The sequence below is a fragment of the Bombyx mandarina genome, chromosome 02 (genome assembly GCF_030267445.1).
Source record: "Bombyx mandarina strain Sakado chromosome 02, ASM3026744v2".
In the NCBI taxonomy this organism is placed as follows: domain Eukaryota; kingdom Metazoa; phylum Arthropoda; class Insecta; order Lepidoptera; family Bombycidae; genus Bombyx; species Bombyx mandarina.
The window spans coordinates 2,066,479-2,084,990 of NC_143209.1; the positions used below are offsets into that span (position 1 = coordinate 2,066,479).

The 18,512-nt window shown below is 44.2% G+C and overlaps 6 protein-coding genes across 6 annotated transcripts in view; 3 read left to right on the top strand and 3 right to left on the bottom strand.

Moving 5' to 3' along the window:
* Positions 1-2,084, bottom strand: part of LOC149503359 (chorion class A protein L11-like) — a 128,788-nt gene extending 126,704 nt beyond the window's left edge. The window contains exon 1 of the mRNA XM_089734702.1: positions 1,984-2,084. The gene's annotated coding sequence lies outside the window, so the exon portion shown is untranslated. The remainder of the gene's footprint in view (positions 1-1,983) is intronic.
* LOC114252328 (chorion class A protein L11-like) overlaps positions 1-2,096 on the bottom strand; it is a 124,811-nt gene extending 122,715 nt beyond the window's left edge. Inside the window, exon 1 of the mRNA XM_089734717.1 lies at positions 1,984-2,096. The gene's annotated coding sequence lies outside the window, so the exon portion shown is untranslated. The remainder of the gene's footprint in view (positions 1-1,983) is intronic.
* A 3,218-nt stretch (positions 2,097-5,314) lies between these two features.
* Positions 5,315-5,884, top strand: LOC114242007 (chorion class high-cysteine HCB protein 12-like). The gene is made up of 2 exons (XM_028173023.2): positions 5,315-5,365; positions 5,447-5,884. Exons 1-2 carry the CDS (start codon positions 5,315-5,317, stop codon positions 5,882-5,884), a joined length of 489 nt encoding a protein of 162 aa, XP_028028824.2.
* A 4,753-nt stretch (positions 5,885-10,637) lies between these two features.
* On the bottom strand, positions 10,638-11,615 carry LOC114241877 (chorion class high-cysteine HCA protein 12-like). Its single transcript, XM_089734126.1, has 2 exons — positions 11,565-11,615; positions 10,638-11,057 (listed from the first exon to the last, which is right to left on the bottom strand). Exons 1-2 carry the CDS (start codon positions 11,613-11,615, stop codon positions 10,638-10,640), a joined length of 471 nt encoding a protein of 156 aa, XP_089590252.1.
* A 329-nt stretch (positions 11,616-11,944) lies between these two features.
* On the top strand, positions 11,945-12,519 carry LOC149503372 (chorion class high-cysteine HCB protein 12-like). The gene is made up of 2 exons (XM_089734132.1): positions 11,945-11,995; positions 12,082-12,519. The coding sequence occupies exons 1-2, from the start codon at positions 11,945-11,947 to the stop codon at positions 12,517-12,519; spliced, it is 489 nt and encodes a 162-aa protein (XP_089590258.1).
* An 895-nt stretch (positions 12,520-13,414) lies between these two features.
* LOC149503373 (uncharacterized) lies at positions 13,415-14,065 on the top strand. The gene has a single exon (XM_089732479.1). The coding sequence runs from the start codon at positions 13,415-13,417 to the stop codon at positions 14,063-14,065; it is 651 nt and encodes a 216-aa protein (XP_089588605.1).
* The last annotated feature ends 4,447 nt before the right edge of the window (positions 14,066-18,512 follow it).

Below are 18,512 nucleotides of genomic sequence, written 5' to 3' on the forward strand. Positions count from 1 at the left end.
TAACGTTCGCCTCAATTTGCCAAAATAAAAACTACCCTCATCTTACAATCAAAATTCATTCATATTCTTTAATTATTATTTAATTATTCTTATTATTTCTGATTATTTGGCTTATTATAATACATTATGAGCCAACATTCTGAGGATTTAGATACTCTTATTAAGCGACGAGGTGCAATTAAAGCCAAACTTACTATTTTCAGAAATTATATTAAACCTCTTAGTAGTTTTTCTAGCTTGACCGACTTACAACGTTTTGAGTTGGAAGGACGTTATGAGCGTATTCAGGGTTTATACAACGACTTCGACAAGTTACCGACGGAGATCGAGACGTTGTTGGACGTACCCGATGACGACTTTAAATCCCGGTCTGAGTTCGAGAACCAATACCATCCTACGGTGGCACTGGCGCGAAGCCTGCTCTCAGCAACTACCAACTCAGAAGGTTCAGGTAGGGTACACACAAATGTTCGATTGCCCAAAATTGATTTGCCACATTTTGATGGTAGCGTTCAGGGTTGGCTCGAATTCAAAGATACCTACATTTCCCTCATCCATAATAATAAATGTAATGATGATATTATGAGATTTCATTACCTTCGGTCCTGTTTACGCGGCAGCGCGGCTTTAGTTATTAAAAATATAGATTTTACCAGTGAAAATTACAATAATGCTTGGGACTTGGTATGTCAGCGGTACGACAAGGATCAGCTGTTAATACACAACCATGTTCAAGCGTTGTTTAGTGTTGCACCGTGCTCCAAAGAGTGCGATAAGTTACTTGTTTTTCAAGGCGAGAGAGCGGTTTATTAGAGAAATTTGCCGTTTTTTATTGCAGCTGCCCACTTTGAGACACGAGTCTCAATTGTATTGTATTGCATATTGACTGCTCCTCCCCAACATACCAGAATGCGTATCTACTTCGTGGCAGAATACTGGTAGGATGATCCTACCTATATATTTGATTACAAATTTAAAATTTTTGTGAGTTTCATGTTTATTACACGATCTCATTTCTTCATAGTAGAAGTCGTTCGTCAACTCATGTTAAGTATTTCTGCAAGTAAATAAATATTAGCTGCATCTGGGGCTTAAAAACCGCCATTATCGCTTTGCCGAATGCTACCAAGACAACAGATCTAATGAAAATAGACAAATTATAAAACTCGCTTTTATTGAAAGCTCTATTTAGATTTTTTTACTACACAAAGATGTTTACTTTCAAACATCAATAAAATAGAATTGCGGTAATGAAAATACAATAAAAATTATTATTGAATCTGAATTTTGTTGATTTCTTCAATAATAAATAACTTATTGAGTATCTTAGCAGCAACAACATCTACGTCCGCATCCGCATCCTCCGCAGCCGCATCCGCATCCACCGCAGCCGCATCCGCATCCACCGCAGCCTCCACAGCCTCCGCAGCCTCCACAGCCTCCACAGCATCCACAGCCTCCGCAGCCTCCACAGCATCCACAGCCACCACCGCCGCATCCGCATCCGCAGCAACGTCCACAGATAGAGACACAGCCACTAGCACAAGCAGGGCCCCCGTAGCAAACACTACCGCAGATGGGCACGCGGCCACAGACACAGGTTTCACCACACACGGGCAGTTCACCGCAGACGTCCACATTACCGTCGCCCTCGCCGCCATAGCAACCGCAACCGCAACCACTACCGCATCCACAGCCACAGCACTGACCGTACGCATTCTAAAACAACCACATAAATTAAAATTAAACAACGACCCCTTAGTTCCTCAGTACATAACCCACCAGTTTCGTCAATTGTAGAATTAATATCCACAGATTCGGTAGAATCTGGCGCCAAGTTCCGTTCAAAAATCCCGTTGTAAACGGAGCGCCAGACTACCGACTGTGTTTACTGTGAGCAGAACAGTTGTTTGAGGTTGCGAAATTTTATTTAATTCTACGGTACTTCTGGTTCCTAAATTGTACATTATATCAATCACTCACAACTTTATTTTACTGATATTAACTAGTTATATCAAATACAACAATTAATCTACTTGAAATTATTAATTTTATCACCACAAACTATGGCTCGCTCAAAAATTTCGATCCTGACTTTTTTCGATGTAAAAAGTGACATGCCACAGACTATAAATATTCGAGAATGGTAATCTACGGCCGCCAGGGTGCGCTGGAATTATTCCTATTTGTAATGGATTTTATGACCTGGTAACTGAGACCTTTAAGTCATGTCTTATTTTAATTTATATTCATATTTTTATGAAAAATGATATTATGGAGTGAAATGAAATGTGATATTATGGAGTGAAATGAAATGAAGATGATTAATTTGAGACATTAATCAAATGGGATGAAATGAAATGAGATGAGATGATATGGAATGAAATATAATCTCAGTAAAATGGTGGTGGTCGTTTACTAAGATCTCAGTGGACTTTTTGGAGGAAACCGAGAAGTTACGTACAGCGTCTTTGTTTAATTTTCCCACATTTGTGCACTTTCACAGATATTAAACAGTTAATAAACCACTATTATTACACATTTAAACCCGAAGAAACACTAAATAAACAAATTAAAACAAATCACACAACTTCACACCTCGCGTTCCCGCCAAAAAGTCATTATTCCTACATAAACTGTAGCTTCAAGGGGATAGTTTGCAGTTCTTATTGAACGGTTTATACATTAAATAACGTTAATGTTGTTACTGTTAGTATTTTAGTTTAAGTACTGCCGAAGCAAGTACTGTTGTTACTGTTGGAGAAACAATTTTGTTTTGTAATGTAATACCGAAATACTTTACGAGATGGCGTTACAAAAAATCCCTTCCCAAAACTATAAAACCGTTGTGATTGTCTACGAATAATAAATAATATAATAACTAATATTTATTCGTAGGTGATTGTTTAAGATGCTATGAATATTTCGGTTTTGATTTCATCAAAATAACTTGAACTTTACTATTGAATTCCGAAGAAAATTCTAATTAAGGCTGAGTTAAGTTCAGCTTTTTATTTAAGCCTCTTACTGTAGTTTTTAAATTACATTTATGCGGATTGATGTTTCAAGGCTTTCAGATTTTAATTTTAAATTCTGAAATAATTAAGAACAGCGTCATCTACCCTTCACATTTGAAACAAAATTTAATTCGGTTTAAATTTGTAAAAGTTGATGTTGATTATTATTACACTGTAACGCAGCGTTCCGTTTCGCGGGGCAACAGCAGCCAAAGGGAATGTGACTCAGGTCCGTGCCGCGACGACCCACCCCGCGCTACCCGCGCCCGCGCATCTGTTGCATCATTCGCACCCCCAATTAGTGCGCGCCAGACTCTGAAGCGGAATACACGCGTCCCCGGTCGATACCGGAACTGACAACCCGAGAGTCTCATGCCAGTCGGGCACCTAACATTAAAACACTAATTAATTGAGCGTTTCATTAGCTTTTAAGCTGAGTGACTATTTATAATTTATTTTTATTAAGTAATAAATGAGCAAAAAATAATACTTAACAAAAAGATATGAAATCCGAACAAAAACAGTTTCACTGTAAAAAATTGCGCCAAGTCCACGTTTATAAAACTCATCTCAATAACATTTGCACTTTACAAAAAAAAGAAGACTTCAATAGCTTTCATTCTCTACAAAAATATGTGAAATACAAAAAAATACCAAGAAACCGTCATAAAGATGAAAAAATAAAAAAAAAATTGTTGAAAATTTAAAAATAAAAAAATAAAAATTTTATCGTACTTGGCGCGCGTCATTGAGTACCCCAAAATTTTTCGGAAGAATTTCAACCCGAGAAAAAAACCGTTTTGCTTTAATATACAATGAAAGTTGAAAAAGTTACCCAGGTTGTCTTTTTCGCTCTCGTTAGCGTTTTATGAGAAATTGAGACAGAACTACGGTAATTTTCAACAGCTCTCACTATATACCTATGGGCTATTATATGCCAAATCGACCACTTTTGCGTTCGACCCCTTTAGATTCAGCTGAAACTTTATTATTCTTTTCTACCCTTTGAAAAACATCTTTGAGAATTTTTTCAAATGTTTTGAAGCCAACGTATACATACGTATCGACTCGTAAGTAGTTTGTATTTGTATAAGCGAACACGAGAGGGTGTTTAGTTCAAATCATAAAAGATGAGTGGGAAATGAAAAAAATTCAAATAACATACGTATGAGATGTCGATTTTACTTAACTTTTGTAAAACTTATTATGAAATAATAATTCATTAATTACATTTATGCATTTCATAGGTTGACCTACTTATAAATTTCTAAACATTGAAAGGATGTTCATTTATCCTGAAAAATTTGGGGTACTCAATGACGCGCGCCAAGTACGATAAAATTTTTATTTTTTTATTTTTAAATTTTCAACAATTTTTTTTTTATTTTTTCATCTTTATGACGGTTTCTTGGTATTTTTTTGTATTTCACATATTTTTGTAGAGAATGAAAGCTATTGAAGTCTTCTTTTTTTTGTAAAGTGCAAATGTTATTGAGATGAGTTTTATAAACGTGGACTTGGCGCAATTTTTTACAGTGAAACTGTTTTTGTTCGGATAAGTATCTACCTCAGTTACAATGTATTTAAAGTAGTGGAGTCAAAGAGTAACCGTACATATGTACGTATGTCACAAAAATGTATCTCATATGTACCCATCAGGTTTTTTAATAGCAGCTTCCAAAGTGAAGGCACAGAGCTGCTACAGACAGGAAACATTGTTCTCCAGATTGAAGGGAGCACTTAGAGAACACAATATCAGAAGTCGACCTCATGTCTCAAGATTTATGAAATCCTGTATGTTTCTGTTTTTAGTACGATGATAATCAGAGAACAATGAACAGATACAAAAGAGGCATACCGATTTAAAGTTTAAAAAAATTACTTACATTTGGAAGCATTTAAAAAATAAAACTTACTTGGATCAGACAGCCCTGAGCGCAGAGAAGGAGAAGAGCGAAGGTAAACATGATGCTGGATATTCAGGCACTTAATCTTGAATGCTTTAAGCTTCAAGACTTCGTTCTTATATAGTAACTAAGGATCATGTTCACCTTGAGATAAGAAACAATTCAATGACAAACAGTTGAGAAACAATGATAGTTTGGTTTTTAATCAAACAGGTGTTCGTAATTGTTTCCTGATTACACCGCCCAAAGGACGAAAACTTCAGAATATCTCCAAAGTCACGTCTATATGCTATTTAGATATGAAGCATGCGGATTTTCTAGGAAACTGCTCGGTATAAAAGCTGATGTAGTTCAGAGTCAACTCATTCTGAAGTCATTCAGTGAAACAACATGGCCGCTAAACTCATTCTCTTCGTCTGCGCCACCGCCCTCGTGGCCCAGGTAAGTCTTTTAACTTTAAATTGAATTAAATGGACTTAAAATTATTACTTAAAAATATTTAATTGTTTCATTTGTTCATAGTCCGTTTTGGGCACCGGTTGTGGCTGCGGCTGTAGAGGTTGTGGCTGCGGTTGTGGAGGTTGTGGCTGTGGATGTTGTGAGCGTTTCCCTGTGTGTTCCAATTCGGCTGCTCCTACTGGTCTAAGTATATGTTCCGAGAACAGGTACAATGGTGATGTCTGTGTCTGCGGTGAAGTGCCTTTCCTTGGTACTGCTGATGTCTGTGGCAACATGTGCAGCTCGGGTTGTGGTTGTATCGACTACGGCTGCGGAAACGGTTGCGTCGGTATCACGCAAAGCTGCGGCGGGTGCGGATGCGGCTGTGGAGGCTGCGGTGGATGCGGAGGCTGTGGAGGTTGTGGAGGATGCGGATGCGGCTGTGGAGGCTGCGGTTGCTGCGGAGGCTGTGGAGGTTGTGGAGGATGCAGATGCGGCTGTGGAGGCTGCGGTTGCTGTTGAGGATGCGGTTGCGGACGTTGACATTATGGCGTCTACTACAAATCTCATTGAATTATGTATTATTGAAAAAAATCAATAAAACCCACATTCAATAATTATCCTCATTGTCTTTTCAGTACGACGATTGTATATTATTGGAACCTGTGAACTGTTTTTGAATATGTTTTAAATTCTTTTATTTGCTTTATTGGGTGGACGAGGCCCACCCGATATTATTTTTTTATGGATGGTATCCATATATTTTTCTATTCGAGAAAATTTATGGATATTATCCGTTCTTGTATCTGTCACTTTATGTGACTGGTATGGTCGGTCGGGTTAGATACTTTTTAAGCATACTTTTGACTTGAGACGGAAGATGACACTTATGGTGCATTATTATCAGTTATTGCATAACAAATTTGATAACTCCACTACACTGGAATCAGTGTCGCTATATGTGCCTGCTAGTTACATGCGTGGATGTGCCATTTCAATAAAGCGACACGACACGAGAACCCTCTCATCGTGGCCGCCGGTAACTACATAGCCGATGTTGCGGACCAAATAATAAACAGTCGACGTCGGCCAAAAGACGTCACCTCCGATCCTCCCGATCAACTAACGGTGCTTTTAGGTACCCCAAGCACCGGTCATCGTTCTTTTCGAACCCGTCGCTTGCGACGAAGAGTTCGGCGAGTAAATTAACCCACAGACACAGCTCACTGAGTCTCTTCTTGCCGGATCTTCTCAATAGGTCGCGTTTCCGATCCGATGGTAGATTCTGCAAAGCACGGCTCTTGCTGGGGTTCGTGTTAGCAACATCGTCAGGTTTGAGCCCCGTGAGCTCACCTACTAGCCTGGCGACGCTGACATAGTCTCTCTAGACCATTAGATTAGGTAGGAAAAAAAAGCGTGGATGTATGTGGGGAGGTGTGCGTTGCCAGCGGCAGCTTCTTAGTACCACGCACTCGCGTACGCAGCACACCACATCTTGCTGTCTCGCTGTCATCGCTACTCAATGGCTTGCTAGCCTGTGCTCTGAAAACAGGTACATTCCATGATGGTTTGCAGCCATTTATAGCTGTTACTAAAAAATACCTAAGCTAATATTATTAGTAACTTACAAATGTTTTAGATATGCTGTTAATTTGTAAGAAGATTAAAATAAATTATGCGTTGACCAGGGCCCATAGACATCAACAACGTAAATGTCGCTCTACCCGTCTTGTGATATGAGTTCCAAATCTCGGCTTCATAGTTGCCCCATCATGTAAATTGCCATGCGTTACTTGTTAAGGCAGAAACGGACGGGGTGCTGATACTGAACCATGAGGGTTCACCGACGCCTTACCACCAATATGTTTTTTACAAACAAACAAATTAAAGAGCGGACGGTTAGCATGGTATGGACATGTGATTCGTAGAGAGAACATACATGTGACTAGGAGATGTATGGAAATGGTAGTGCAAGGTTGAGGGGGAAGAGGTCGACCGAAGAAGACATGGATGGCGTGCGAGAATGACGATATGAAAGAGAGAGGAGGGAATGTTGAGATGACGGCTGATGAGAATGGAAGAGAAAATTTAGTTGTACCGACCCCACCTAGTGGGATAAGGTGGAGAAAAAGAAGAAGTTTTTTTTGGTTGGAAGAAACGTGGGTATTAAATATATTGAAGCGACACGGTCACATCTGATATCGATAGGCAATAGAAGCTTCACAAAATTTTCAGAAAACCTATTAGCTTCAAAAAATTTGCACATTTCAATGTCAGGACAGATCGCCAGATTTAGTTTATTTCTAAAATTCAGATAGTAGCTTGATTATGCCCCTGGCATAGCTGATTTATCCCGATTTGATGCACAATAACGGGTATCATTCCATAACCACTGAATTCTATGAATTCTCAAATAGTTCAGTAATTATAAGTCACTATAACGAAACACCGGGCGACTGTGATAGAACCTTCAGTTTTTGTCAGAATCATAGATCAGTGAAGAAGAAAAAGGGTCGTATGCCGTAAGGATCGTATCGAGTGTATGGGGTATCGACGCCCTAAGCACGTCCTTACGGATTCATCAGATCCAATAACCCTTAAATTAGACAACTTTAGCTCGGAGACTAGGAGTAGGGACCCCAGTAACTTTACTCGTAGAGCTCGACAAAGAGTTCGATGTGCAACCTAACTCATGCATCAGCTCGCTGAGTTTCCCGCCTGGTCTTCTCAGCGGGTCGCGATTCCGATTCGGTAGTAGATTCATTAGCGAAGCAGCTGCCCTTGAGTTGTTAGGTCTCCTTTGGAGGCGCTCGGGCAGCCGTTAGCAAATCCCACCCCTCCTGGCTGATCCTTGCTCGCCCACATGTCTGTTGATGGTGCGTTTGTCAATAACATCAGTTATGCAGACGACATGGTGTTGTTAAGCTCATCAATCAGGACTCTCAGAAAGCTGATTGGAATATGCGAGCATTGGGAAGTGTTTTTATTTTTAATGTATTATTTGAAGTAAATGAAATAGTAAAAATTGTTCATAGAAACTTGTTCTTTGATTGTTTCAAAAACTCCGTCGAAGGCCTTTATAAAGCCTATGCATATAGTGTCTAATGAATCTCCATGGTCGACACCGCGAGTCAAGTCCTCGACAAAAGGCATCAAGTTATTAGTTGTGGATCTTGCCTTGCTCAGTGGCACAAAATCTGTCTAAAATGCCAAAGACAAGACGGAATACAACACGATTTCGAAAACCTCAGCAAAAACCGTTAGAACGGAGACAGGATATTCGATCCATTGGTGCCTCAAGAGAAATTTGGCCGGGTAATGTCTGATTGTTCAAAAGACACTTGTTCTTTTACTAAACCAATTGCTTATTATTCTAATTAAACCTCTTCCCAACCTTAGAAGCTTGTTGTTATTTTCCATGTTTACGTAATAAATACTGCAGTTACACAATTCGTGCTTAATATAAAGGATGTCTTTTCTAGATTGTCATGTAATAAAGATTGTCGATGCACGGACATCGACGAACGCGCGGCGCGGGCGCCAGGAGGAGGACAGCGGCGCGGGGTAGCGGATTTACACCGGCTTCGTCACTTCGTGCAGCAACGCCGCCCGCGAGACTTACTTCTTTTCATCTTGTTTTACTCTTTTTATAAAACCAAATACTACAGTCCACTCTTTTATTTTATATATCACCGGTCTACCCCAATCGTAACATGGTCCTTTAGTTTTGTTAGCTTAAAACTCACCGGAATAAAACCTGTACAACAAACTGTCGGCGTTGGTTGGCCATTTAAAAACGGACGGACGTTTTACTGTTCACTACGTTGAAGCTGCAAGGAGTCGTGAATATTGGACTTCGAGGGACGGATTGCATACCTGAGTGAGTTCGTTCCAATCAGACAACCTTTATTCCTTCATATTTTTGCCGTTTAGCGCATTAAATTTTTTACCTAACTTTCGCCTCAATTTGCCAAAATAAAAACTACCCTCATCTTACAATCAAAATTCATTCATATTCTTTAATTCTTATTTAATTATTCTTATTATTTCTGATTATTTGGCTTATTATAATACATTATGAGCCAACATTCTGAGGATTTAGATACTCTTATTAAGCGACGAGGTGCAATTAAAGCCAAACTTACTATTTTCAGAAATTATATTAAACCTCTTAGTAGTTTTTCTAGCTTGACCGACTTACAACGTTTTGAGTTGGAAGGACGTTATGAGCGTATTCAGGGTTTATACAACGACTTCGACAAGTTACCGACGGAGATCGAGACGTTGTTGGACGTACCCGATGACGACTTTAAATCCCGGTCTGAGTTCGAGAACCAATACCATCCTACGGTGGCACTGGCGCGAAGCCTGCTCTCAGCAACTACCAACTCAGAAGGTTCAGGTAGGGTACACACAAATGTTCGATTGCCCAAAATTGATTTGCCACATTTTGATGGTAGCGTTCAGGGTTGGCTCGAATTCAAAGATACCTACATTTCCCTCATCCATAATAATAAATGTAATGATGATATTATGAGATTTCATTACCTTCGGTCCTGTTTACGCGGCAGCGCGGCTTTAGTTATTAAAAATATAGATTTTACCAGTGAAAATTACAATAATGCTTGGGACTTGGTATGTCAGCGGTACGACAAGGATCAGCTGTTAAACCATGTTCAAGCGTTGTTTAGTGTTGCACCGTGCTCCAAAGAGTGCGATAAGTTCCTTGTTTTTCAAGGCGAGAGAGCGGTCTATTAGACAGATTTGCCATTTTTTATTGCGGCTGCCCAGTTTGAGACACGAGTCTCAATTGTATTGTATTGCATATTGACTGCCCCCCCCCCCCCTCACATACCGGAATGCGTATCTACTTCGTGGCAGAATGCTGGTAGGATGATCCTACCTATATATTTGATTACAAATTAACAATTTTTGTGAGTTTCATGTTTATTACACGATCTCATTTCTTCATAGTAGAAGTCGTTCTCAACTCATGTTAAGTATTTCTGCAAGTAAATAAATATTAGCTGCATCTGGGGCTTAAAAACCGCCATTATCGCTTTGCCGAATGCTACCAAGACAACAGATCTAATGAAAATAGACAAATTATAAAACTCGCTTTTATTGAAAGCTCTATTTAGATTTTTTTACTACACAAAGATGTTTACTTTCAGACATCAATAAAATACAATTGTGGTAATGAAAATACAATAAAAATTATTATTGAATCTGAACTTTGTTGATTTCTTCAATAATAAATAACTTATTGAGTATCTTAGCAGCAACAACATCTACGTCCGCATCCGCATCCTCCGCAGCCGCATCCGCATCTACCGCAGCCGCATCCGCATCCACCGCAGCCTCCACAGCCTCCGCAGCCTCCACAGCCTCCGCAGCCTCCACAGCCTCCACAGCATCCACAGCCTCCGCAGCCTCCACAGCCTCCACAGCATCCACAGCCTCCACCGCCGCATCCGCATCCGCAGCAACGTCCACAGATAGAGACACAGCCACTAGCACAGGCAGGGCCCCCGTAGCAAACACTACCGCAGATGGGCACGCGGCCACAGACACAGGTTTCACCACACACGGGCAGCTCACCGCAGACGTCCACATTACCTTCGCCCTCGCCGCCATAGCAACCGCAACCGCAACCACTACCGCATCCACAGCCACAGCACTGACCGTACGCATTCTAAAACAGCCACATAAATTAAAATTAAACAGTGACACCTTAGTTCCTCTGTACATAACCCACCAGTTTCGTCAATTGTAGAATTTATGTAAGTATCTACTTCAGTTACAATGTATTTAAAGTAGTGGGGTCAAAGAGTAACCGTACATATGTACGTATGTCACAAAAATGTATCTCATGTGTACCCATCAGGTTTTTTAATAGTAGCTTCCAAGGTGAAGGCACAAAATAGTGTGATGATTATTAATATATACGTAATTATTAGCGGTAGCATAATCTACAATGAGCTGATACGGGCAGGAAACATTGTTCTCCGGCTTGAAGGGAGCACTTAGAGAACACAATATCAGAAGTCGACCTTCTGTCTCAAGATTTATTAAATCCTGTATGTTTTTGTTTTTTGTACGATGATAATCAGAGAGCAATAAACAGATACAAAAGAGGTATACCGATTTAAAGTTTAAAAAAATTACTTACATTTGGAAGCTTTTAAAAAATAAAACTTACTTGGATCAGACAGCCCTGAACGCAGAGAAGGAGAAGAGCGAAGGTAAACATGATGCTGGATATTCAGGCACTTAATGTTGAATGCTTTAAGCTTCAAGACTTCGTTCTTATATAGTAACTAAGGATCATGTTCACCTTGAGATAAGAAACAATTCAATGACAAACAGTTGAGAAACAATGATAGTTTGGTTTTTAATCAAACAGGTGTTCGTAATTGTTTCCTGATTACACCCCCAGAAGGACGAAAACTGCAGGATATCTCCAAAGTCACGTCTATATGCTATTTAGATATGAAGCAGGCGGATTTTCAAGGAACTGCTCGGTATAAAAGCTGATGTAGTTCAGAGTCAACTCATTCTGAAGTCATTCAGTGAAACAACATGGCCGCTAAACTCATTCTCTTCGTCTGCGCCATCGCCCTCGTGGCCCAGGTAAGTCTTTTAACTTTAAATTGAATTAAATGAACTTCTAATTTTATTATTACTTAAAAATATTTAATTGTTTCATTTGTTCATAGTCCGTTTTGGGCACCGGTTGTGGCTGCGGCTGTAGACGTTGTGGCTGCGGTTGTGGAGGTTGTGGCTGTGGATGTTGTGAGCGTTTCCCTGTGTGTTCCAATTCGGCTGCTCCTACTGGTCTAAGTATATGTTCTGAGAACAGGTACAATGGTGATGTCTGTGTCTGCGGTGAAGTGCCTTTCCTTGGTACTGCTGATGTCTGTGGCCAGATGTGCAGCTCGGGTTGTGGTTGTATCGACTACGGCTGCGGAAACGGTTGCGTCGGTATCACCCAAAGCTGCGGCGGGTGCGGATGCGGCTGTGGAGGCTGCGGTGGCTGCGGAGGCTGTGGAGGTTGTGGAGGATGCGGATGCGGCTGTGGAGGCTGCGGTTGCTGCGGAGGCTGTGGAGGTTGTGGAGGATGCAGATGCGGCTGTGGAGGCTGCGGTTGCTGTTGAGGATTCGGTTGCGGACGTTCACATTATGGCGTCTACTACAAATCTCATTGAATTATGTATTATTGAAAAAAATCAATAAAACCCACATTCAGTAATTATCCTCATTGTCTTTTCAGTACGACGATTGTATATTATTGGAACCTGTGAACTGTTTTTGAATAAGTTTTGAATTCTTTTATTTGCTTTATTGGGTGGACGAGGCCCACCCGATATTATTTTTTTATGGATGGTATCCATATATTTTTCTATTCGAGAAAATTTATGGATATTATTCGTTCTTGTATCTATCACTTTATGTGACTGGTATGGTCGGTCGGGTTAGATACTTTTTAAGCATACTTTTGATCTGAGACGGAAGATGACACTTATGATGCATTATTATCAGTTATTGCATAACAAATTTGATAACTCCACTGCACTGGAATCAGTGTCGCTATATGTGCCTGATAGCTACATGCGGGGATGTGCCATTTCAATAAAGCGACACGACACGAGAACCCTCTCATCGTGGCCGCCGGTAACTACATAGCCGATGCTGCGGACCAAATGATAAACAGTCGACGTCGGCCAAAAGACGTCACCTCTGATCCTCCCGATCCACTAACGGTGCTTTTAGGTACCCCAAGCACCGGTCATCGTTCTTGTCGAACCCGTCGCTTGCGACGAAGAGTTCGGCGAGTAAATTAACCCACAGACACAGCTCACTGAGTTTCTCGCCGGATCTTCTCAGTAGGTCGCGTTTCCGATCCGGTGGTAGATTCTGCAAAGCACGGCTCTTGCTAGGGTTCGTGTTAGCAACATCGTCAAGTTTGAGCCCCGTGAGCTCACCTACTAGTCTGGCGACGCTGACATGGTCTCTCTATACCATTAGCTTAGGTTGGAAAAAAAAGTGTGCATGTATGTGGGGAGGGGTGCGTCGCCAGTGAAGATTACGGGCCTCGACGAGTGCGCCACGAAGGAGGAGGTCGCCGCGGCCATCGCGTCGCAGGGCAACTGCGCCCTCGCCGACGTCAAAGTCGGGGAGCTCCGGGCGACGTACTCCGGAACCCGGACGGCGTGGGCGCGTTGCCCCATCGCAACGGCGAACCTCCTGGCCACCCCTCCACAGGGTCGGCCTTCGGACAGCCCAGGATGGCTGCGCGTGGGCTGGGTAGTGGCCCACGTGCAACTGCAGGAGAGCAGGCCGTGGCGTTGTCTTCGGTGCTTCGGCATCGGCCACGGCCTCGCCAAGTGCCCCTCGACCGTGGACCGCAGCAACCTGTGTTTCCGCTGCGGCCAACCGGGGCACAAGGCAGCCTCCTGCACCACAGCCGCGCCGCACTGCGTCTTGTGCGACGCGGCTAAAAGGAAGGCCGACCACCGGGCCGGGGGCCTGGCGTGTAAATCCGCCCCCTCCTCTACCAAAACGAGGAGGGGCGGAAAGAAAAATAAAAAGAAGAAGGAGAGGCCGGCTGCAACAAGGGCAGCCGGCGAGTCAGTTCCCGCCGCGGCTATTGTCGAGCCGCAGGGCGGGACAGACGAGGGAGCGATGGACGTAGCCCCGTAATGGGTTGCGCAGGGGTCTGTCCTGGGCCCCCTGCTGTGGAACATCGGCTACGACTGGGTCCTGCGGGGCGTCATTCGGGGTCCCCTCCCCGGGCTGAGCGTAATTTGTTACGCCGACGACACGTTGGTCGTGGCTCCGGGGAGGGACTACCGGGAGTCTGACCGTCTGGCGTGCGCAGGCGTGGCACACGTCGTCACTAGGATCCGACGGTTGGGGCTCGAGGTGGCGCTCGACAAAACCCAGGCCCTGTTATTTCACGGGCCGGGACGAGCGCCGCCTCTGGGTGCCCACCTCGTGATCGGAGGTGTCCGCGTCGGGGTCGGGGTGACCGGTCTTCGGTACCTCGGCCTCGAACTGGACGGTCGGTGGAACTTCCGCGCTCACTTTGAGAAGTTGGGCCCTCGACTGATGGCGACGGCCGGCTCTTTGAGCCGGCTGCTTCCAAACGTCGGGGGTCCCGATCAGGTGGCGCGCCGCCTCTACATGGGGGTGGTGCGGTCGATGGCACTATACGGGGCTCCCGTATGGTGCCACGCCCTGACCCGCAAGAACGTCGCGGCGCTGCGACGTCCGCAGCGCGCGATTGCGGTCAGGGCGATCCGAGGATACCGCACCGTCTCATTCGAGGCGGCGTGCTTGCTCGCCGGGACGCCACCCTGGGACCTGGAGGCGGAGGCGCTCGCTGCCGATTACCGGTGGCGTAGCGACCTTCGCTCTAGGGGGGAAGGGCGCCCCGGCGAAGGAGTAGTTCGAGCGCGGAGGCTCCAATCTCGGCGGTCCGTGCTGGAGGCGTGGTCTCGCCGCTTGGCGGACCCGTCGGCCGGCCTCCGAACCGTCGAGGCGGTCCGCCCGGTTCTCGCGGACTGGGTGGGCCGCGACCGCGGATGCCTCACCTTCCGGCTAACGCAGATGCTTACCGGCCATGGTTGTTTCGGCCGGTACTTGCACAAGATAGCCGGAAGGGAACCGACGGCGCAGTGCCACCACTGCGCGGACCGCGACGAGGAAGATACAGCGGAACACACGCTGGCGCGTTGCTCTGGATTCGACGAGCAACGCGCCGCCCTCGTCGCGGTCATTGAAGAGGCCCTCTCGCTGCCGCGCGTCGTGGCTACGATGCTCGGCAGCGACGCGTCCTGGAAGGCGATGCTCGACTTCTGCGAGTCCACCATCTCGCAGAAGGAGGCGGCGGAGCGAGAGAGGGAGAGCTCTTCCCTTTCCGCACCGATCCGTCGCCGTCGAGCCGGGGGCCGGAGGCGGGAATACGCCCGTACGTCCCGGCCCCTGTAGGTGGCGGCCTCCCCCCGGTGAAGGTCAAGGGGCGACCTGAGGGGGTGAGGCAGCGCGGCGCGCTACCAGCACTCTAGCGCGCTGCCGTGGAGTGAATAGAGCGACCGGTCGACGGTGTATCGCGTCCCGACCCGGCAGGCTGGTTCTGGTCCAGCGGGGTATTCCGGGACACCAGCGGCACCGTCTGGGCGGCCCGACGGGCTGCCGTACCGAGACGGCCGACGTTTCAGAGCCTTCGATTCGCCTCGAAGGCTCCGTCGGCTGGGCGTCCTTGGGGTGAGCCGCGCCGTCTGGTTGCAGTGTTGACCGCGGTAGCCCCCCTACCTCATCTGGGTTCTGACCTCGGAGGGGATCGGACGTCGGGTGTAAGAGTGAGGCAATAGAAGCTTCACAAAATTTTCAGAAAACCTATTAGCTTCAAAAAATTTGCACATTTCAATGTCAGGACAGATCGCCAGATTTAGTTTATTTCTAAAATTCAGATAGTAGCTTGATTATGCCCCTGGCATAGCTGATTTATCCCGATTTGATGCACAATAACGGGTATCATTCCATAACCACTGAATTCTATGAATTCTCAAATAGTTCAGTAATTATAAGTCACTATAACGAAACACCGGGCGACTGTGATAGAACCTTCAGTTTTTGTCAGAATCATAGATCAGTGAAGAAGAAAAAGGGTCGTATGCCGTAAGGATCGTATCGAGTGTATGGGGTATCGACGCCCTAAGCACGTCCTTACGGATTCATCAGATCCAATAACCCTTAAATTAGACAACTTTAGCTCGGAGACTAGGAGTAGGGACCCCAGTAACTTTACTCGTAGAGCTCGACAAAGAGTTCGATGTGCAACCTAACTCATGCATCAGCTCGCTGAGTTTCCCGCCTGGTCTTCTCAGCGGGTCGCGATTCCGATTCGGTAGTAGATTCATTAGCGAAGCAGCTGCCCTTGAGTTGTTAGGTCTCCTTTGGAGGCGCTCGGGCAGCCGTTAACAAATCCCACCCCTCCTGGCTGATCCTTGCTCGCCCACCTGTCTGTTGACGGTGCGTTTGTCAATAACATCAGTTATGCAGACGACATGGTGTTGTTGAGCTCATCAATCAGGACTCTCAGAAAGCTGATTGGAATATGCGAGCATTGAGAAGTGTTTTTATTTTTAATGTATTATTTGAAGTAAATGAAATAGTAAAAATTGTTCATAGAAACTTGTTCTTTGATTGTTTCAAAAACTCCGTCGAAGGCCTTTATAAAGCCTATGCATATAGTGTCTAATGAATCTCCATGGTCGACACCGCGAGTCAAGTCCTCGACAAAAGGCATCAAGTTATTAGTTGTGGATCTGGCCTTGCTCAGTGGCACAAAATCTGTCTAAAATGCCAAAGACAAGACGGAATATAACACGATTTCGAAAACCTCAGCAAAAACCGTTAGAACGGAGACAGGATATTCGATCCATTGGTGCCTCAAGAGAAATTTGGCCGGGTAATGTCTGATTGTTCAAAAGACACTTGTTCTTTTACTAAACCAATTGCTTATTATTCTAATTAAACCTCTTCCCAACCTTAGAAGCTTGTTGTTATTTTCCATGTTTACGTAATAAATACTGCAGTTACATAATTCGTGCTTAATATAAAGGATGTCTTTTCTAGATTGTCATGTAATAAAGATTGTCGATGCACGGACATCGACGAACGCGCGGCGCGGGCGCCAGGAGGAGGACAGCGGCGCGGGGTAGCGGATTTACACCGGCTTCGTCACTTCGTGCAGCAACGCCGCCCGCGAGACTTACTTCTTTTCATCTTGTTTTACTCTTTTTATAAAACCAAATACTACAGTCCACTCTTTTATTTTATATATCACCGGTCTACCCCAATCGTAACATGGTCCTTTAGTTTTGTTACCTTAAAACTCACCGGAATAAAACCTGTACAACAAACTGTCGGCGTTGGTTGGCCATTTAAAAACGGACGGACGTTTTACTGTTCACTACGTTGAAGCTGCAAGGAGTCGTGAATATTGGACTTCGAAGGACGGATTGCATACCTGAGTGAGTTCGTTCCAATCAGACAACCTTTATTCCTTCATATTTTTGCCGTTTAAAGCATTTAATTATTTACCTAACTTTCGCCTCAATTAGCCAAAATTAAAACTACCCTCATCTTACAATCAAAATTCATTCTTATTCTTTAATTCTTATTTAATTATTTTTATTATTTCTGATTATTTGGCTTATTATAATACATTATGAGCCAACATTCTGACGATTTAGATACTCTTATTAAGCGACATAATAAGTTTGGCATGCGAGGTGCATGCAATTAAAGCCAAACTTACTATTTTCAGAAATTATATTAAACCTCTTAGTAGTTTTTCTAGCTTGACCGACTTATAACGTTTTGAGTTGGAAGGACGTTATGAGGGTATTCAGGGCTTATACAACGACTTCGACAAGTTACAGACGGAGATCGAGACGTTGTTGGACGCACCCGATGACGACTTTAAATCCCGGTCTGAGTTCGAGAACCAATACCATCCTACGGTGGCACTGGCGCGAAGCCTGCTTTCAGCAACTACCAACTCAGAAGGTTCAGGTAGGGTACACACAAATGTTCGATTGCCCAAAATTGGTTTGCCACATTTTGATGTTAGCGTTCAGGGTTGGCTCGAATTCAAAGATACCTACATTTCCCTCATCCATAATAATAAATGTAATGATGATATTATGAGATTTCATTACCTTCGGTCCTGTTTACGCGGCAGCGCGGCTTTAGTTATTAAAAATATAGATTTTACCAGTGAAAATTACAATAATGCTTGGGACTTACTATGTCAGCGGTACGACAAGGATCAGCTGTTAATACACAACCACATTCAAGCGTTGTTTAGTGTTGCACCGTGCTCCAAAGAGTGCGATAAGTTCCTTGTTTTTCAAGGCGAAGAGCATTCCGATCCAAGCACTCGCCGCGTGCTGACGTGCTCATTGTTCGTTCGATCGCCCGACTTCGGTTCGTAGCACATCTGGCGTCCAAGTGTTTTCTCGGAAGTGACTACCTGTGCTAATTGCGTCGCACCGCCGTTTGTGAACGGGCGGACCCCTAAATTCCTGGAATTCGTTCGGCAACTTAGTGGCCCGTTTGTGAGCGGACGGTTGTGTGC

Excerpts from the sequence above, each read along its gene's own strand:
- LOC114241877 (XM_089734126.1), bottom strand. The coding sequence starts at position 11,615 with ATGTTTACCTTCGCTCTTCTCCTTCTCTGCGTTCAGGGCTGTCTGATC. Across the intron at positions 11,058-11,564 it reads TTCAGGGCTGTCTGATCCAA|AATGCGTACGGTCAGTGCTG; the intron begins GTAAGTTTTATT and ends TGGCTGTTTTAG.
- LOC114242007 (XM_028173023.2), top strand. The coding sequence starts at position 5,315 with ATGGCCGCTAAACTCATTCTCTTCGTCTGCGCCACCGCCCTCGTGGCC. Across the intron at positions 5,366-5,446 it reads CCACCGCCCTCGTGGCCCAG|TCCGTTTTGGGCACCGGTTG; the intron begins GTAAGTCTTTTA and ends ATTTGTTCATAG.
- LOC149503372 (XM_089734132.1), top strand. The coding sequence starts at position 11,945 with ATGGCCGCTAAACTCATTCTCTTCGTCTGCGCCATCGCCCTCGTGGCC. Across the intron at positions 11,996-12,081 it reads CCATCGCCCTCGTGGCCCAG|TCCGTTTTGGGCACCGGTTG; the intron begins GTAAGTCTTTTA and ends ATTTGTTCATAG.
- LOC149503373 (XM_089732479.1), top strand. The coding sequence starts at position 13,415 with ATGTATGTGGGGAGGGGTGCGTCGCCAGTGAAGATTACGGGCCTCGAC.